The sequence below is a fragment of the Mchenga conophoros genome, linkage group LG2 (assembly GCF_057382185.1).
Source record: "Mchenga conophoros isolate Kocher_MC1m ecotype Shallow Benthic linkage group LG2, M_conophoros_male_GT1.1, whole genome shotgun sequence".
Taxonomy (NCBI): Eukaryota; Metazoa; Chordata; class Actinopteri; order Cichliformes; family Cichlidae; genus Mchenga; species Mchenga conophoros.
Genome location: NC_140527.1, coordinates 3656593 through 3675955, shown reverse-complemented (window position 1 = coordinate 3675955; position 19363 = coordinate 3656593). Strand labels below are relative to the sequence as shown.

At 37.8% G+C, this 19363-nt stretch overlaps 3 protein-coding genes across 4 annotated transcripts; all 3 read left to right on the top strand.

Annotated features, from left to right (window-relative positions):
* On the top strand, positions 1-2371 carry LOC146581523 (uncharacterized). Its single transcript, XM_085283514.1, has 6 exons — positions 1-43; positions 173-493; positions 572-931; positions 1525-1641; positions 1903-1952; positions 2045-2371. The coding sequence occupies exons 1-6, from the start codon at positions 1-3 to the stop codon at positions 2159-2161; spliced, it is 1008 nt and encodes a 335-aa protein (XP_085139640.1). The 3' UTR covers positions 2162-2371.
* Positions 2372-5586: 3215 nt separating this feature from the next.
* LOC146581522 (signal-regulatory protein beta-2-like) lies at positions 5587-8609 on the top strand. The gene is made up of 6 exons (XM_085283525.1): positions 5587-5633; positions 5780-6100; positions 6179-6538; positions 6728-6844; positions 7378-7427; positions 8493-8609. Exons 1-6 carry the CDS (start codon positions 5591-5593, stop codon positions 8607-8609), a joined length of 1008 nt encoding a protein of 335 aa, XP_085139651.1. The 5' UTR covers positions 5587-5590.
* Positions 8610-16836: 8227 nt separating this feature from the next.
* Positions 16837-18559, top strand: LOC146581521 (uncharacterized). 2 transcript variants are annotated; one of them, XM_085283472.1, is made up of 6 exons: positions 16837-16907; positions 17007-17336; positions 17456-17809; positions 17935-18066; positions 18168-18205; positions 18291-18559. In XM_085283472.1, exons 1-6 carry the CDS (start codon positions 16865-16867, stop codon positions 18414-18416), a joined length of 1023 nt encoding a protein of 340 aa, XP_085139598.1. In that variant the 5' UTR covers positions 16837-16864; the 3' UTR covers positions 18417-18559. The 2 variants fall into 2 exon arrangements, with proteins under 2 accessions (XP_085139598.1, XP_085139603.1); XM_085283477.1 differs by having other exon boundaries at positions 17935-18061; positions 18291-18373.
* Positions 18560-19363: the final 804 nt, after the last annotated feature.

Below are 19363 nucleotides of genomic sequence, written 5' to 3'. Positions count from 1 at the left end.
ATGATCGTCTTCTGGGTTACATTGTTTTGTCTTCATGAAGGATGTAAGTGTTTTTTTTTTTTATTTTATCTAAAAATTTATCTGTTAACAATTTACACACCAATAGATTTGCGATTGACAGTTACCATGTAAAAAAAATGTTTTACTTTTCCATCTCTTTTCCTTAATTCAGATTCTCTGGTTCCAGTTAAAACTGTTCAGCTTGGTGAACCAGCAACCTTAACATGTGCTATTCCCAAAGAGCTCAGCATTAGAGGAGTCAACTGGTACAAGCAGAGTGTTGGGGATACTCTTAAATTAATAGTTACACTGTATAAATCTACAGCTGATTTTGGTCCTGGATTTTCGAGCTTAAGATTTGGAGTATACGATGGTAAGAATTTCACCAGCTTGACAATTTTAAAGACAGTTCAAGAGGATGAGGGACTCTATCACTGTGCAAACACAGAATGGATTGGAACTACATGGAGTGGGATGTATTTGTTAGTAAAAGGTAATAAGCCAACCTACCTTTACAAACTTTGAAAATTTGTCCAAGCATGTTTTGAAGAATGTCTTTGTAATTGCACAGGAAACACTCAGAGGACATCAAACTATGCAGTCAGTCAGTTGCTGATAGAATCAAATCCAGTCCGTCCAGGAGACACAATGACGCTCCAGTGTTCAGTCTTCTCTGACTCTGACAACAAGACGTGTCCAGGAGATCTCAATATTCTCTGGTTCAGAGATGGATCAAATAAATCTCAACCAAACATCATCTACACTGACAGAAACAGAAGTAATGGATGTGAGAAAAGGTCTGACCATCAGAAGACATGTGTTTATCGCTTCTCTAAGAACGTCAGCTCCTCTGATGCTGGGACTTACTACTGTGCTGTGGCCACATGTGGGGAGATATTATTTGGAAGTGGAGCTAAACTAGATATTCAAGGTAGCTCTATCAATCAATCATAATTAACTATTACCAATTTTTAGTGAACGTTCACAGCAATGTCATTATTGGGTGACATTGCTGTTGAGTATTAGAAGTTATATGCCAAATATGTTGATAATGTAATGTGTAAATATTTGTTAATTTTCTTTTTAATTTTTTGACACTTAGATGTGTTTATTGTATATATTTTAAATTTTTCATTATTAGTCTATTCTTTGTATGTTTTGTTTATATTCTCTGTTAATAGTTAGTGTTTATTTGTTCCCTTTGTGTTCCCACTGTGTAGTTATAGCTAAATGTTATTTACTGTCTTGCTACGTTCACCTCTTCCTTGTTTTCCCCTTCTGTGTCTCATTCCCCTGATTAGTGTTCGGTGCGTCTGTGAGTATAAATAGTGATGTCTTCTCTTGTCCTTTGTCAAACTGTCTGTTGGAGTTCTGTTTGCCTTTTGTATGTGGACTTTTAATTCTTTTCTTTTACATATTTTTCTGTCACCCAAAAATATGTCTTTTGTTTGTAATGTAATAATGTGACAGATTGTGAACAACAGGAGCAAGGCTGAAAATTATTTTTCTGTTCGTTTTTTGTAGTGTTACCCACACAGTCAGCATTTATTCAGCTGACAATATTAATAGTATTTTTGGCAATTTCTGTCATTGGAAACGTGTTCCTCATCTGCAACCGAAGAGTATGTAAAAAACTTCAAAGTAAGTGTTACGCGAAACTGAAAATATTTAAAAGATGAAACTTGTGCAAATTATATTTAAATGATGAAAAGACTGATCCGTCTTATATACAGAATTATAATGTAAAATATACTGTAAAAGGCCCTAGCAGTGCTTAAGTTCTGCAAATAACTTATTTCTTTAAATGAGATTTTTATCAATGACAAAACGTTCTCAGGGACATGCAATAGTAAGTTAATTTCACTAATATATAAATATATTTATTATTTTGTTTATCCTTAGGAAAAGAAAGTGCTATAGCATATGCACAAACTGACACCTCATGCCAACCAGTAAGTGATGAAAATTGGTGTTATTCACTTCAAATATGTCAGAAAATGTTAAATGCCACTTCATAGATAACATGTTTTATGTTACCACACAGACTGTCGTGGATGAAGAACTAAACTACGCTGCACTGAATTTCTCTGAAAGAAAAACAAGAGGAAGAAGGAAGCGAGAGTGTGCTGAAGACAGTGTCTACTCTCATGTTAAATGCTGATGTTAATAACGATGTTTAGCATCTCCTGAAATTAAAATTGATCCTGACATCTTGTTTTTGTTTGGTTTTTTTTATTAATTTTTAAAGGTTGACAGTTAATTTTCAATCTTGCTGAAAATACTTGGACTGCCAAAACCTTAAACTTAGTTGTGTTGCATTTCTGGCATTCTTGAGTTTTAATTGTATGAACTGTTTTGTAGTCATGCTTTCTGGAATAAATAAATATACATTTGCCTCAAAAGTGTCTTTTATGTTTAAAGCAAGACAATGCAGGCAAAAAAGAACCCTGAAAGAACAAAAACGATCATTTCAGTACTCAGTATACTAAGTGGACAGGTTTAGCAAATACATGGAGTCATGAACATCCACTGCAGTGATGAAATGGAACCATTGGTTTGTAGGGTAAAGCCTCCAGTTCAGTTTTTGTCTGTCTTCTTTACTTGTTTTTTTGGCTTCTTTGTTTGATTTTTTTAACTGAGTGTAACAGATGATGGTTAAATCTGACTGAGAAGACACTGCATGCATGTAGCAACCACAACCTAAATAATTTACAAAATGAACATCAAACTGTCTTAAAAGTAGTGATCACGACCACAAATCAAGGGCATAGTAATTACATTCCTGGACAAAGAAGACATGTGTACCATGGAAATTCCTGATCAAATTACTGTAATTCTTCAACCATTTGAGTAGAGCAATGCTTAACTGGTTCCGGTAAGTATGTTTAGCTCATTAATTTGGATATTAATTTGTACAAGTTGTTATTATGCGCTATATTTATGTTTACAAGGTACATGGCCTCTAATGTACATATAATTAAGCACATATGGAGACTAAACTTTTAGATGGGGCTGAGTGTGGAACACCTATTAAATTAAAAAGTGAAAATGTAAGGTGTGTTTAAAGCATAAAAATTGTATCAAAAAAGTCCTGCAAATGTTCTCTAAAATGCAGAGTGTGACTATAGTGTTAGCTTTCTGCTTGCTTAAGGTTTAAGGGCAAAAATAACAATCACTTAGAGACGGATAAAATTGTAGTTCATAATTTGGACAAATGCAAGAGAAGATGAAATTGAAGTGAAAGGTTTTACAAAGCCCAGGAAGAAGAATTTTGAATCTGTCATCCCCCCATCCATCTTCTGCTCCTTATCTTATATAACCCAATCTTCTCCCCAACCACCTCATCTTGGAAGAGACTGGTCAAGGGGAGAGGCACAGGTGTGCCCTGATGCCTCCTCCTAGTCGAACATTCCTGAAATACCTCTCCCAGGAAGCATCCTGATCAAATGCCTGAACCACCTCAACTGGCTCCTCATGGCTCTACCCTTTAGAGGAAGCTCATTTCAGGTGCTTGTATCCACAACCTTAAGCATCTATTCTGTGTTAACCAATCACATGCATTTTACTGTCTTAGGTAATACAATTATTTCACCTCTTTTAATCACTAAAATACAAGCGAGATCACCAACAACAAGCAGTCTTAAGGATTTTCTTCATCAAGGATGTAAGTGCTCTTTAAATATGTTGTCAAAAAATTGGTGTACGCAGAAAACATGTCATGTGAAGAATAATATAAAATAATTTTGCATTAGACTGTTTCCATATCATATGCATTTGATTCTATGGCCTTTCTTACCTGAAATTTGGTCCCGATTTGCAGAGGCAAATTGTGCGGTAAGAAAGAGAAGTGGACCCAAGAGCAGGCACTGGTTACTGTGAGTGAGTTTATTTACAGGTGTGGGGATACAAACAGAAGCGGGGATGGCATGAACAAAAACTAAGGAAAACCTAAACTGGGAACTAAGAAACAAGAAACCAAACCTGAAACGCGAGGAGACTGAGGGCAGAGGTAACACAGGGCACAACAAACAGCTTCGTAAAACATGTGCTATTTGTCTTATCTCCTTCACGTCACCCCTAACTGGTCAAGGCAGATGGCTGCTCCTCTTTGAGCCTAGATTTGCAGGAGGTTTCTTTCTATTAAAAGGAAGTTTTTCCTTCCCACTGTCGCAGAAGGGTTTACTCAAAGGGGGTCTTATTATAGTTGGAGTTTCTCTGTATGAAGTGCCTTTAGGCAACTGTTGTTGTGATTTGGCGCTATATAAATAAAATTGAATTGAATAAGATTGTGTTTGCCTGTTATTGTGTTCCTGTTTGTGTGATGTTGTAGATTATGCAATTAACAGCATCACTCATAATATCATTATGATCTCACAGTTTACCTAATAAAGAGTTCAGCAGTAGGGGAGTAGTACAGGAAGCAGTGATGAGATGATCCTGCAGTGACCCTGTGTTAGTAGTTTTTGGTAAATAGAGAGCTGGCCATGAAAGCAAAACTGTGGATTCTGGATTCTGTGGATTATTTATTGGCACAAATTTTGGGTAATGACTAAAACAGTTAGATCACAGATATAGAGAGCAGAAAAGAGCTCCCAGAGCATATCAGAACTCAATCCTAGAACCTTTCTCCATCATAAGGAGACAGCAGAGGTGGTTCGGAGATCCGGTATTAATCTGGGATGAATCTGGGATTCAGTAAGACACTTCCTTGTCTTACTGACCAATTACTCACCTAAAAATGAACAGCAGGTATTGACAATACACTGAGTGAAAAATTGAGATTTACTGATATATATTTACTATTTTAATATTTCTCTTTCTCTCCATGAGTTGAAATATATTTTTAAACTATCTTTCATTGGTCTGCATTACCTGTTCATCATCTCAGCTCATGAAATAGATGGGATGTTTTTAATAGGTCAGGAAAAAAGGCTGTCTTGACCAATAAAGAGTTGATATTATCTCATTATAATACCCATTATTGGGTTCATAGGTTTTGTCAAGCCAGCTGATGCAAAGAAAACATACATATTCTAATTTAAAAAATCATGTAGCTTATGCTCAGCATCATTCTGGATTTACCTCTAGCTCCACCGTGGGGTTATCGAGTGAGACTTCTCTTGACATATCTCATTAATGCTAATTAAATTTGCTACAAAAATTACCAATTGGTTATTATTTTTTATAGGAGCTTAAACCATCTCCTTAGGCCAAGAAACATTGGTTCACCCTGCTCTTCAGCACTTCGGGGTGTCATGACCTCTGAACTATAAAATACCCAACCTGCACATTTCCTCTGAAATGCAGAGTGTGAAATGTTTGAGGTATTTTTTTACATAAGATCCAAGAACAAGAATAAACATCAAATAAACAGCGTTCAAAAGTAGTCAAACGTAAAAACTGAATATCTGGAAAATTGCAATAGAACATGAAAGAGAGGTGGTGTTACAAAGCGCAGGAGGAGGTACTTTAAGTGTATGTTTGAATCTATTCTCTCAGCCAATCAGATACATTTTTGTCATCTGAATACATCTCACCGCCTTCACTCACTAAAATACCAGTAAGGTCCCCAACAAGAAACACTGTCAAAATGCTTGTCCTATGGATTACATTATTTTGTCTTCACAAAGGATGTAAGTGCCTTTTAAAAAAAATTGTCTAAAAATGTTCTCGGTTAAGAATTTATATGTCAAATACATTTGCACAAACTAAACTAGCTTTACAATGGAAAGTTACCACAGCAAAAAAAGTTAATTTTTTCTGTTTTCTCTTATTTCAGATTCTCTGGTTCCAGTTGAAACTGTTCAGCTTGGTGAATCAGCAACCTTGACATGTGCTATTCCCAAAGAGCTCAGCATTAGAGGAGTCAACTGGTACAAGCAGAGTGTCGGGGATACTCTTAAATTAATAGTTACTCTGATTCAGTCTACAGCTGATTTTGGTCCTGGATTTTCGAGCTCAAGATTTCGGATAAATAGTGATGCAAATTTTAGCAGCCTGATCATTTTGGAGACAGTTCAAGAGGATGAGGGTCACTATCATTGTACAAACACAGAATGGATTGGAACTACATGGGGTGGGACATATTTGTTAGTAAAAGGTAATAAGCCAACCTACTTTTACAAACATTGAAAATTTTTCTGTGCATGTTTGGAAAAATGTGATTTGTATTACACAGGAAAAGCTCAGAGGACATCAAACTTTGCAGTCAGTCAGTTACTGATAGAATCAAATCCAGTCCGTCCAGGAGACACAATGACGCTCCAGTGTTCAGTCTTCTCTGACTCTGACAACAAGACATGTCCAGGAGGTCTCAATATTCTCTGGGTCAGAGAGGGATCAGATAAATCTCTTCCAAACATCATCTACACTGACAGAAATAAAAGTAATATATGTGAGAAAAGATCTGACCATCAGAAGACATGTGTTTATCACTTCTCTAAGAACGTCAGCTCCTCTGATGCTGGGACTTACTACTGTGCTGTGGCCACATGTGGGGAGATATTATTTGGAAGTGGAACTAAACTGGTTATTCAAGGTAAGTTTATGATTTATAAATTAATTAGAAAAAATGTGAATTTCAGTTTTAAACAGCCAGTCAGAATTATTAGTAATTTTATGTGTTATTACGTGACATTACTGTCCAATTCTTTAGTTATACAACCAATAATATCAGCAATGATAATGTGTTTTTTTTTCAGAATTCATTTTCTTTGATCTTTTGCAGAGTCATCCACAAAATCAGCATTTATTCACCTGGGAGTATTAATTGTTTGTTTGGGCATTTCTGTCATTGGAAATGTTTTCCTCATGTGCAACCGAACAGCAGGTAAACAATTTAAAGGTAAGAAATGTAAGAATCTACAAATATTTGAAAGGCTAAGTGTATTTCAGTTATACTCCCATATGGAAAAGAAATAGTAAAAACTTATAAAAGACTTGCATCAGATGTGGCCTACTTCATATAGTGAATCATATAAGGCTTATATGATTTACTCATGAAAGTGGCCACTTTCTCATTACTTTCATATATTGTTTTAGTAAGTATCCAAAACATTCAAGTTTCATTTATATAATTTTTCTAGGGATCTTATATCTGTTTTTACTCTTGTATGCTTTTCATACAAGTTTCACACAAGACAGATACAAACATTATAAGATCTTTTCCATATGGGCTTAAATGATGGAAATACTAAATATGTATTTATTATATATAGATAATCACATTACAAGAACTACTGTAACCATTGTACACATCATTAATAATTCTTGCAATACTGAGGCCTCCATAATGATTTTTTGTAGCCTTCATTAGTCAATAAATATTAAGTTCTGAAAATATTTCGTATTTGTCTTTATTATTTGTCTTGTTCTTAGGAAAAGAAAATGCTATATCAGATGCACAAACTGGCGCCTCACGCCAACCAGTAAGTGATGAAAATGCATCATTATTTACTTAAAATATGTCAGAATATATCTATATAGCTACATAGATAACGTCTGGACTTCTTTAAGTTGCTTGAAGACGTTTCACCTCTCATCCGAGAAGCTTCTTCAGTTCTAAGGTCAAATGGTGGAGAGTCCCAGATATAAACCTAGTGGGAGTTTCCCCCACAGAGGGACAAAAGGACCCCCTGACGATCCTCTAATCGCCTGAGCCAAGGTGTGAAACTGGGTGTGGGTCCCAATCAGCCAGAGTTTCGGGTGAGCTCATTGTGAAACCTGACCCCACCTTATCATGCGAATTCCTGAGGTCAGATGGCCCAGGATGTGAGTGGGCGTTAAGGCGTCTGGGAAGGATCTCAAAACTGGATTATAGATGGCAGACAGTTGGTGTCGTAAACCCCCGCCTCTGTTCAAAGATGGTCGCTCACAGTGGACATAGATGGCTTCTTTCAAAATGTGAACATTGGCATCCTCGAAAGAGTGACCTTTATCCTTAAGATGCAGACGGACTGCTGAGTCTTGTCCTGTGGAGGTGGCTCTTCTGTGTTGTGCCATGCGCTTGTGAAGTGGCTGTTTGGTCTCTCCAATGTAGAGGTCTGGGCATTCCTCGCTGCACTGTACAGCATACACCACATTGTTAAGTCTGTGTTTTGGCGTTTTATCTTTCGGGTGAACCAGTTTTTGTCTGAGCGTGTTGCTGGGTCTGAAATGCACCGGGATGTCATGCTTGGAGAAAACTCTCCTGAGTTTTTCTGATACACCGGCTACATAGGGGATGACAATGTTGTTGCGTCTGTCCTTCTTATCCTCCCTCGCTGGTGTCTGGTCCCTCTGTGGGGGATTACTCCCACTAGGTTTATATCTGGGACTCTCCACCATTTGACCTTAGAACTGAAGAAGCTTCTCGGATGAGAGGTGAAACGCCTTCAAGCAACTTAAAGAAGTCCAGACGCTTTTCTTTGCAAGCTCCTTTGACTACGATGACATGGATGACTGAGAACCTTCACAGACCTACATAGATAACATTTTTTTTAATTACTACCCAGACTGTAGTTGATGAAGAACTAAACTACGCTGCGCTGAATTTCTCTGAAAGAAAAACAAGAGGAAGAAAGAAGAGAGAGTGTGCTGAAGACAGTGTCTACTCTCAAGTTAAATGCTGATGTCAATGATAATTTTAAGCATCTCCTCAAATTTAAATTGATCCTGATTTTTTCCTTGTTAAACATGCTGTATATTGGACTCTTTGGTCTTTTCTTTGTTTTTGTGTCTTTTTTAATCTTAATTAATATTTACAGTCAACAGACACCATCACTGGCAATGTCTCATAGCAACATACTTGTGTTGTATTACATCCTTGATTTTTAACTGTATTAACTGTTTGTTCTCCTTTTTGCAATAAAGAAACAATCATATGGCCAAGAACATTATTTTCAGTGAGTACACAGAAAAAAAAATAAAAAGCTACAGTACAGCTTAGAGACCTTAACATGTGAAAGAGCTCAGCAATAGATGGGTCAAATGGTGCAAGCAGATCTGATAGCTAGACAGACCTTTGCATGTTCTCCCCATGTATACATGGGTACTACAGCTTCCTCCTGCAGTCCAAAAGACAAGCACTTAGTGGGATACATCAGAGATTATAAATTGCCCGTAAGTGTGGATGTGAGTGTAAAAGGATTTTGCTAATAGTGTGTGTTATTTGCCATAAGTTAATTGAGAGGCATTCCTATCAGAGTAACCAGATTTTAATTATAGTGCTTTTTTAAAATTTTTTCCAAGACTGAGTACAACATCATCATATAAAAGTCCAGAGCCTCTGTGCAGTGCTTCTAACGCTACACAAAGTTTGCTATTGTACTGTTCAAAAAGTGCTGGGTTTATCTGTCTTTATCTGCCTAAACTGGAGGTCCAAAGAATATTTCCCTCATTGAGAGCTCAGAAAGTTTTTGAGTCCTGTTGTTTTTCCTGCTGATGATGTTTCTGAAAATATGTCAGAAACATCATCTGATTATTTATCATCAAATCTGAAAACGGCGTTTTCATCTAAAAACGCTCCGTATCCACACTATTGTTTTCAATCATTTTCATCCACACACATGCTACGTTCCCGTACCGTGCATGCATGAAACCTAAGACCTGCCGTTTATTCACTTTCCGGCTCTTTGAAATGTTGTGGCAAAAAGTGCCGAGTTTTATCTGGAGCTATCTGGAGCATGTACAAACTGATAATCTTTAATGGGGCTGTCAAAATTGAGAGCAAACAAAACAACTGCTGTACAATGTTGTCCGCCATCTTAGTAGAATTGATCACATGACTGCATCATATGACTAAAATGTGCAATCGTTTTCAAAAGCCTCCGTTTTCGCAGTCCACACTGCGATACGAAAATAGCGTTTTCAAATGTATCCACTTTGGAGATCATTTTCAAAAAGCTCAGTTTTCCTTGACCAAAAACGCCAAAATGGAAAGAAAAAGATGCATTTTCAAACAAAAAAACGTATTAGTGTGGACATGGCCTCAGTGGGTCAACGGAACATCTGGCACAGGACAGCGGTGATGAAAGAAGGGGAGGAATTGTCTCCAAATTTCTGGAACCAGGTAACCACACTCAGCCTGGCTCTGATGGTCTTCTTCCAACATTTTCCCCAGGGTCTGGGGGAAAATCTGCTGTTAAATAAAAAGACAAATTACATTCCTATAAAACATTCCATTTAAACTTTTCTATCTTCATGCTATCAGGCAGGAGAGAGCTCTGTGAGTGTGTGATGGATGTCAAGCTGTCAAACTGAATGAGCTTGTTTTCTATCATCCTCATTCATATGGTAAAGTATCAAAGGACAGCATTTAATTTTAAGTTGTGATAATTACAACACTATAGGCCTGTGTAATGTGTAATGCTTGATATAATCTCTTTGTCTAAATTGAGGATAACAAAAAATAATAAGGGATTATCATTCAAACATATTAACTATGACAGCAACTAGGGCTGCTCAATTAATCGAATTTTAATCACGATTACGATCTGGGCTTTCAACGATCATTAAAAATTAGTGAGCCGATTATTAGCCCCTCCCTCGTGCTTTACTCTCGCGCTGCTCCGTGTGGCAAATCGAGCGCACCTCTCTGCATTTCGAACACGCCTCACAACAATTAAGAGGACCCGAGGGAAGCTCGGAAAGCTAAGCAGAAGTTATTTGGAGAGGAGAGTGACTGCCGTTGGTTGAAAAGAGAGGTAAAAAAAACTTCAGTGGTCTGGAAACATTGTGGGTTCGCGGAGTCAGACGTGGATCAAGTAGACATAGTGTGTAAACTTTGCTACGGTGTCGTAGCTGCACCACAGAGCAACACTGCAAAGTTCACTAAACATAGATGTTTACATTTTTCATTTATTTTTTATATTGCAAACATTTGCACTGTTATCAGTATTTGCACACTATGTTATTGTTAACCCTTTAAATCCCTGTAGAACCGGAACCGCGTAAGCTAGCACAATAATTTGTTTTGCATATGAAACCGGAGGAGTTGTACTTACATCTTATGCCATCAGCTTGTCCTAGGTCACGGTTTCCTTCCTTTGCAAAAATTGCATAGAAAGCACTTGCAGGAACAAAAACATAATATTCCAGAAACACGCTTTGCCGATCCGATCAGCTGTTCGTAACACTTCCGACATTGAAAAAGATGTCAACGCGAACTATCGCATGTCCGCCATTTCCTGTCCGAAACCGTCGTTTTTTACTTGAAGGCCTTAAAAGCCTATACTGGTGTTTTTATAAGTTATGTTTGACTCTATACTTTTCTGAATAGTTTCTGGGATGCTTAGAACTCGAATTGCACTGCTGGAAATAGTTTATTTTGATGCACGTGCTGTTTTCTTTGCAAATTTGCATCATAGGATTGTTTTTTGTTTTCCCTGCAGTATATAAAAATTGCTGTATCTCCAAAATAAAACTATGAAGACACTCAAGATAAATTTCCTGTTGTTGTAAACTATTTTTTGCAACTTTTTTGTATTTAAAGTTTAGAGGGATAAGCCTCTTAAATTTCTCCAAGTAGAAATATATGTAAAAAAAAAAACAAAAACGATTTTCAATTTTTTTGTAGTTTATTGCACTTTTTTGCAATTAATGTAGTGACTATGGACTTAATACATACATATCATTAAAATATGGGCTATAACAGTTGTATTGATGTATAGCAACTTGAAATGCTCCCAAAAATGGCACTACAACATGTAAAAAAAAATAATATAAGCTCTGGCGGACTTGGTTCTATGGTAGGTCTTAAAGGGTTAAATAAATATCGTCAAATAATCGAGATCTCAATTTCAGTGAAAATAATCGTGATTATCATTTTTGCCATAATCGAGCAGCCCTAACAGCAAGACAGGTGTGTAGAATTGCTAAAAAGCCTCGAACACAGTGTAGCACTAGCTAGATGCTAATGGCTATTCTAGCTAATGAATTAATCAGTAGAGGCTACAGAATGATGTGAGCTGTGTTGCTTTTTAAAAGCAGTCATGTGGCTGCATTTACATTAGTTTAATAGTCAGTTGCTGTAAAACCACCAGCGGACATTGTTAAAACTGTTAAAAGCTGTAAAAAGTGCAGAGGGGCGTGTTCCCAGTCACCTCCAGCGGGTGAGTGGGTGGAGTTCAAAGCAGCAACTCCACCCCAGAGTCACTACTGTGCAGCTCAGGCTCCAAACATGCAAAACACGGTAGCCATGATAAACAGAGCTTCATTTTTGTACAGTGGGAGGAATCACGTTGGAGCCACATTGTCTATCTTTGATACGGTCATTGTGTTGAGTCCTACACTCGCAGCATTTTCTCCATGTTGTCTCTAAAAGCAACATTTTTAGCATATTTGCTGAGCACATCGACACATTTCCTAACCATAAGCCTAGTCTGATGTCAGCTGGATGTATGCTAGTATATTGTACCAAAATTGCACTGATTTATTTGACTTTATTAGTGACTATGTTAGACATATATAAAAGGTACTGGTGGAGTGGGTACTAAAACACACTTGGGTAAACACGTTTTAAAAAAAAATTCTGCTCGTGTTAAGCTAAACTCAGACATAGACTGTATTTAAAAGATGGAAAACATAGCGTAAGATCTGCAATTGTTTTGTGAAGTCTTGTTGTGAATTTATGAAGTGTCTTAATTCAATTCAATTCGATTTTATTTATATAGCGCCAAATCACAACAAAAGTCGCCTCAAGGCGCTTCATAGATACAGAGAAAAACCCAACAATCATATGACCCCCTATGAGCAAGCACTTTGGCGACAGTGGGAAGGAAAAAGTCCCTTTTAACAGGAAGAAACCTCCAGCAGAACCAGGCTCAGGGAGGGGCGGCGCCATGTGCTGCGACCGGTTGGGGTGAGAGAAGGAAGACAGGATAAAAGACATGCTGTGGAAGAGAGTGTTACCACTCTTAGGTGTTACCATGTTGATGTAACCAGACATGATAAGTGAGTGGTGGAGCTGGCAGGAAAACCAAAGGATACTGGAAACCCATATGATTATAACATGTCAATTACAAAGTCACCAGACCCTAAAGCACAATTTCCTTTTTGTTATTTTAGACTGTAATAGGGATCAGCAGTGTATAGGAATTTCTTTTATTTATGTATTAATCACATTATTTTATTGTATGATACCTTGGTGCCACTGGATTTTAGCATGTCTCACACTCATACAGTAAGACAAATGGTGGGGGTGTAGTAAGGAAGTTGGGGGGAGCAGACAACTCCACAGGAAGAGTCTTTTGTCTCTTCGAGGACTCTGGGAGGTAGCAAGGGAGTGTGAACCTTAAGGTGTGAAACAGCTGTGTACTGCCTTTTGTTCCTGAAGAAGGTATTTAACTGAGAGCCATGCTAGGCTCAGGGAGACTCTGCTGACCGTCTGTCCCACAATCATGCAGGCTCTCCACCAAGCTTGGGTTTTCTGTTCTTTGTGATTTGATTAAAGAATGTTAGCTACCGCTCACCGCTTTTCTGCAGGCTTTATTTAATGGAAAACTTCCACAACAGAAGCTACATCAGATTGCATTCAGTATGTCAAAGGGTTTATTTAAGAGGACCCAAACGCTGAAGACAGAAATCATATTTAACAAAAGACGAGCTGTTTATTAAGGTGAAACACAAAGATACAAAATAGGAGAGACCAAAACCAAAGGCTGACTCTAAACTGGGAAAAACTAAACTAACAGCAAAGCGCAGGGAACATGGAAAAACTACGGACCGAGAACATGGGGGAGACAAACAGACGACCTGCGAACGAACCAAGGAAAACAGAAGACTTAAATCCATAGAAGGACAGTGAAGGAAGTGGAAACACATGGGGAACAAAACTGATACAAATGGATGTGACGCCACAGGGGAACTGAACATACTGAACATGGACCACGACACTATTAAAATAAAACAGGAAACACAGAGACGTAGAGTGACACATGAGCGTGAAACAGGAGGAAATGCAGATGGGAGAGGGAGCGAGGGATCACGAGAGAGAGAGGACAAGAGAGCACCAGAGAGAGAGACATGATGGGCTGGGGAATTATGGAATAAACATGACCGACAGGGGAGACATGGAATGACACACAGGAAGGGGAGACGAGACATCTCAACAAGACACCAGGGAAACGGAAATATAACTAAACAATAGAGAGAACTCAGTACTCAAAAAATAGAAAAACACCAAGAGCACAGTTTTTGTTTTACAGTGGGTATTACAACATACATAAAAGCGCCATAAACTCAAAAGGCTGGGTCAAATGGCCCAGAACATTGACACAATTAGGCTTGAAACAGGTTAATCTAGTCATCAACTCAAAAATATAAAAATATTGAATCACCCCCAGACTGTCAAAGGAAATATTTTGGGTCTAAGGTACTCGTTCATTAGCTTTAATTTTCTGGATTGGAAGCTACATTGATGTTTTATACAGGGAGTGCAGAATTATTAGGCAAATGAGTATTTTGTCCACATCATCCTCTTCATGCATGTTGTCTTACTCCAAGCTGTATAGGCTCGAAAGCCTACTACCAATTAAGCATATTAGGTGATGTGCATCTCTGTAATGAGAAGGGGTGTGGTCTAATGACATCAACACCCTATATCAGGTGTGCATAATTATTAGGCAACGTCCTTTCCTTTGGCAAAATGGGTCAAAAGAAGGACTTGACAGGCTCAGAAAAGTCAAAAATAGTGAGATATCTTGCAGAGGGATGCAGCAGTCTCAAAATTGCAAAGCTTCTGAAGCGTGATCATCGAACAATCAAGCGTTTCATTCAAAATAGTCAACAGGGTCGCAAGAAGCGTGTGGAAAAACCAAGGCGCAAAATAACTGCCCATGAACTGAGAAAAGTCAAGTGTGCAGCTGCCAAGATGCCACTTGCCACCAGTTTGGACATATTTCAGAGCTGCAACATCACTGGAGTGCCCAAAAGCACAAGGTGTGCAATACTCAGAGACATGGCCAAGGTAAGAAAGGCTGAAAGACGACCACCACTGAACAAGACACACAAGCTGAAACATCAAGACTGGGCCAAGAAATATCTCAAGACTGGTTTTTCTAAGGTTTTATGGACTGATGAAATGAGAGTGAGTCTTGATGGGCCAGATGGATGGGCCCGTGGCTGGATTGGTAAAGGGCAGCGAGCTCCAGTCCGACTCAGACGCCAGCAAGGTGGAGGTGGAGTACTGGTTTGGGCTGGTGTCATCAAAGATGAGCTTGTGGGGCCTTTTCGGGTTGAGGATGGAGTCAAGCTCAACTCCCAGTCCTACTGCCAGTTTCTGGAAGACACCTTCTTCAAGCAGTGGTACAGGAAGAAGTCTGCATCCTTCAAGAAAAACATGATTTTCATGCAGGACAATGCTCCATCACACGCGTCCAAGTACTCCACAGCATGGCTGGCAAGAAAGGGTATAAAAGAAGAAAAACTAATGACATGGCCTCCTTGTTCACCTGATCTGAACCCCATTGAGAACCTGTGGTCCATCATCAAATGTGAGATTTACAAGGAGGGAAAACAGTACACCTCTCTGAACAGTGTCTGGGAGGCTGTGGTTGCTGCTGCACGCAATGTTGATGGTGAACAGATCAAAACACTGACAGAATCCATGGATGGCAGGCTTTTGAGTGTCCTTGCAAAGAAAGGTGGCTATATTGGTCGCTGATTTGTTGTTGTTTTGTTTTTGAATGTCAGAAATGTATATTTGTGAATGTGGAGATGTTATATTGGTTTCACTGGTAAAAATAAATAATTGAAATGGGTATATATTTGTTTTTTGTTAAGTTGCCTAATAATTATGCACAGTAATAGTCACCTGCACACACAGATATCCCCCTAAAATAGCTAAAACTAAAAACAAACTAAAAACTACTTCCAAAAACATTCAGCTTTGATATTAATGAGTTTTTTGGGTTCATTGAGAACATGGTTGTTGTTCAATAATAAAATTGTTCCTCAAAAATACAACGTGCCTAATAATTCTGCACTCCCTGTATACACTCTATGACCTAAGTTCAAATCTTTATGCATAGTTGTGCCCCACCCCCACCAAAAAAAAAAAGAGCTATATCTCACACTCAGCAGACATCGGTCTCAATATTAATGTTTATTAAAACACTAATCAAGTATGGTTTGTTTGAAAGCATCTCATACCAAACTGGTGAAATGGATAAATTAGGCTGTTTTTGCAGTCACAGGCTTCGTTTCCTTTCCATCATTTAATCAACTATGAAATCCTCTTAATATCAAAGTATTATAGTGTAAAGTTTGAAGCCATCTGTAAGACAGCTGAAGTGTGAAGAAAAGTGAGACAGCCTACAGAACAATGATCTCGCGCACACCAGCAGTAAAGGTGCTGCAATGCCCCAGGCACACAAACTTGACTGAAATGCTGTGGCATCATGTATATATATATATATATATATATATATATATATATATATATATATATATATATATATATATATATATATATATATATATATATATATATACATGATCTCACACAATTTATGTTATTGTAGTTGATAAAGATGTTGTTTGTATGATGCATAAACAGCACGACCAGTTAGCATAAAGACAATGATGGAAATTTAAAGGTGTTTTTGTGAGAGTGTTTTGGTTTACCGTAACGCCTCTTTTGTTTACTTTCTGTGTATTAAAGAAACCCACTGTAAAAGAAAGCTGTGCTCTTGGTGTTGTTTCGGTTGTTTACGCCGGAAAGATGATTGATATTATTTCCATTGTGGTAGTAGAACGGAGCACCAACATAACAAACAGCCAATCAGATTGCTCTGAAATTGTTCCCTCCCACTTGATGTGATTATATTAAGGAGCATCATCTTAGTATGCCTAAATGTAAATGAGTCACAAGTAAATCCATCAGAAAATGCTGATCATATTTTATATGCTGCTGGGCTTCAGAGCTGGTCGTAAGTTTAGAGTCGGCTTTTTTCCATATATATTTCTCCAATTTAACATGTGGAATATAGAACTCTATATCTAACTGCTCTGTTTAATTTGACTTTCAGGATGCACTGATTATGTGTTTTTTGGAACGAAGACTATTGGTGTTGGAGAAAATGTGACCCTGACATGTGAACGCCCGACATCTGAATATGATGCAACCTTGTATTGGATCAGGATTGTTTCTGGAAGCTGGCCTGAATTCTTGGGAGGAACATTTACCTTTGATTATGACGGTGTTAACACCACTCCTCACATTACAGCAAAGCAAGAACCTGGAACATTTATCCTGGAAATAAGTCAAACTAGGCTAAGTGACACTGGTCTTTATTACTGCATAAAAGTGGACCAACTGGACATGGAATTTTTAAATGCAACATTTTTAAAAATTAAAGGTAAACAGAACTGATGATTTCTTACCCATGTTTACAAATCAATAGCTAACTAAAACGAGTAAAACATGACTTTACTGATTTATGTATTTATATTAACAGTTACTTAATTATTTTCTAAGGGCCAGAGACAGCTATCACTGACATCATTCAGGTGCCTCAATCTGGTCCCCTCCATCCGGGAAACCCAGTGACTCTGCAGTGTTCAGTCCTCTCTAACCCAGAGAACAGTGCATGTCCTGGAAATGACAGTGTATTTTGGTTCAGCACGAGATCGGATAACTCTCACCCCAACTTGATTTATGCTGATGGAAACAGTGATAAATGTGAGAGGAGTCCAGAGGCTTCCTCCACACAGAAATGTGTCTACAGCTTCTCCAAGAATGTCAGCTCCTCTGATGCCGGGTCGTACTACTGTGCTGTGGCCACATGTGGACATATAATTTTTGGAAATGGAATAAAACTGGATGTTAAAGGTAAATTTGAAGAATGCTATATTAATTTAGAATAGGCTAGTTTAACATCAGCGTAAAAGTTTTTTTTCCCAGTTTATAATGTCACTAAAAGTAATAATTATTACTGGGTGCTTTTATTTTTCCAGGACTCAACATGTGGGACTTGCAAAAGGCCAATACAGTTCTATTTATATTATGTGCTGCTTTGGCTACAAGTCTGATCGTTATAGCCTTCCTGTTTTATACCATCAAGAAGAAAACATCCAGTTGTTGGTGTGGTAATAAAAGTTATACTCACATTAGTGTATCTATCAGCTTTGATGCAAAATAACCATGAAGAAAGTATCTGTCATTGTAAATTTCTCTGTCTTTTAAACAGATGTTGGGACAGGGAGTGGTGATCAGCAGAGTCAGCAGGTAAGGTAAACTGAAAACAAAGAAAAATATAAAGTCAATGGTACATTTTACTCTTGAATGTTTGTTTTTTGTTTTTTTTACTCAGACAGTAGTGGTTTACTCTGCACCAAACATCACTTCGAATAAAAGCAGCAAATTACCACAAAGGAGTGAAAAAGCAGCAGAGGGGGGGACAGTCTACACTGATGTCAGTGCTTCTGCAGTCGAGTAACTGCTGTTATTAGGGTTTACTATATTTTTTATGACAAATGCAAGTGTGAAATGCATTTCAAGCTCCATCGTGGGTTTTATTTAAATTCTGAAACAAAAAATACAGTTATATTTATTGAAAAAATAAATAACATATTATAATAAAATTATATATTTGAATGTTATCACGTTTTAATGTCATTCTGTTATTTTCCACTTTGTTTTGTGATGATGTTTTAGAAAAGGTAGACAGTCATGTATATTAGAGAGTCAACCACATGTACACAGTCAAAAATTTAAGTCTAGAATTGTCTAATTGTGGAAAATTGTGTGGTTACTTGACTCCTTAGATGAAGTGTTTCAAATGTATAGCCTGTGGGCCACATTATATCTGTCCTGCAAGATAATTTCATATGTTAGTTATTAATGGCCCATCAGTATGAGGGAGTCAAATCTTCAGCCCTGCTGAGAATCCATGCAGGTAGGGATGGGACTTTTATTGTCATGGGCACATCATGCAGCCAATCACGTGCAAAGACAGACTGGGATCATAACATTATGTGAGAGAAGGAAGGGGGCAGACAAGACAGCAAGTGTAGTGGTACAGCCCGTGTACACAGAGATAAAATACTATAGTTTAAAATGCAAGCGTCTCAGGAAAAAGTGGAGATACAAGCAAAATGAGCAGCATCTGGCTGCATTTCAGTGACACTGGAGCCTCCAAAGCTGAGTCCATAATTTATAAACTTAGAAGCTGGCTAAAGTGATACCCGTTCTAATTTTCAACCATTTTCCATTGTGGTGGACAAAAGGTTTCAAACCTCTCGGGGCCTCAAACCTCAAGGAGGTTTTCTTTAGTAGTAAATGCATAAAAATAAGGCTTTTATGAAAACAGTGAAAAAAGAAATTGCTTTCTTGAAAAAGACTAAGTTTACAGTTCAGTACTGAATATTACATAAAAGAAACTAT

What these genes read in the sequence shown, in the direction of transcription:
- LOC146581522 (XM_085283525.1), top strand. Translation starts at nt 5,591, where the DNA reads ATGCTTGTCCTATGGATTACATTATTTTGTCTTCACAAAGGAT. An exon ending in ATTTTGTCTTCACAAAGGAT is followed by an intron (nt 5,634 to 5,779) that starts GTAAGTGCCTTT and finishes CTCTTATTTCAG; the next exon opens with ATTCTCTGGTTCCAGTTGAA. An exon ending in AGCAGGTAAACAATTTAAAG is followed by an intron (nt 6,845 to 7,377) that starts GTAAGAAATGTA and finishes TCTTGTTCTTAG; the next exon opens with GAAAAGAAAATGCTATATCA.
- LOC146581523 (XM_085283514.1), top strand. Translation starts at nt 1, where the DNA reads ATGATCGTCTTCTGGGTTACATTGTTTTGTCTTCATGAAGGAT. An exon ending in AGCTAAACTAGATATTCAAG is followed by an intron (nt 932 to 1,524) that starts GTAGCTCTATCA and finishes CGTTTTTTGTAG; the next exon opens with TGTTACCCACACAGTCAGCA. An exon ending in AGTATGTAAAAAACTTCAAA is followed by an intron (nt 1,642 to 1,902) that starts GTAAGTGTTACG and finishes GTTTATCCTTAG; the next exon opens with GAAAAGAAAGTGCTATAGCA.
- LOC146581521 (XM_085283472.1), top strand. Translation starts at nt 16,865, where the DNA reads ATGCTGATCATATTTTATATGCTGCTGGGCTTCAGAGCTGGTC. An exon ending in GCTGGGCTTCAGAGCTGGTC is followed by an intron (nt 16,908 to 17,006) that starts GTAAGTTTAGAG and finishes TTTGACTTTCAG; the next exon opens with GATGCACTGATTATGTGTTT. An exon ending in AACATTTTTAAAAATTAAAG is followed by an intron (nt 17,337 to 17,455) that starts GTAAACAGAACT and finishes TTATTTTCTAAG; the next exon opens with GGCCAGAGACAGCTATCACT.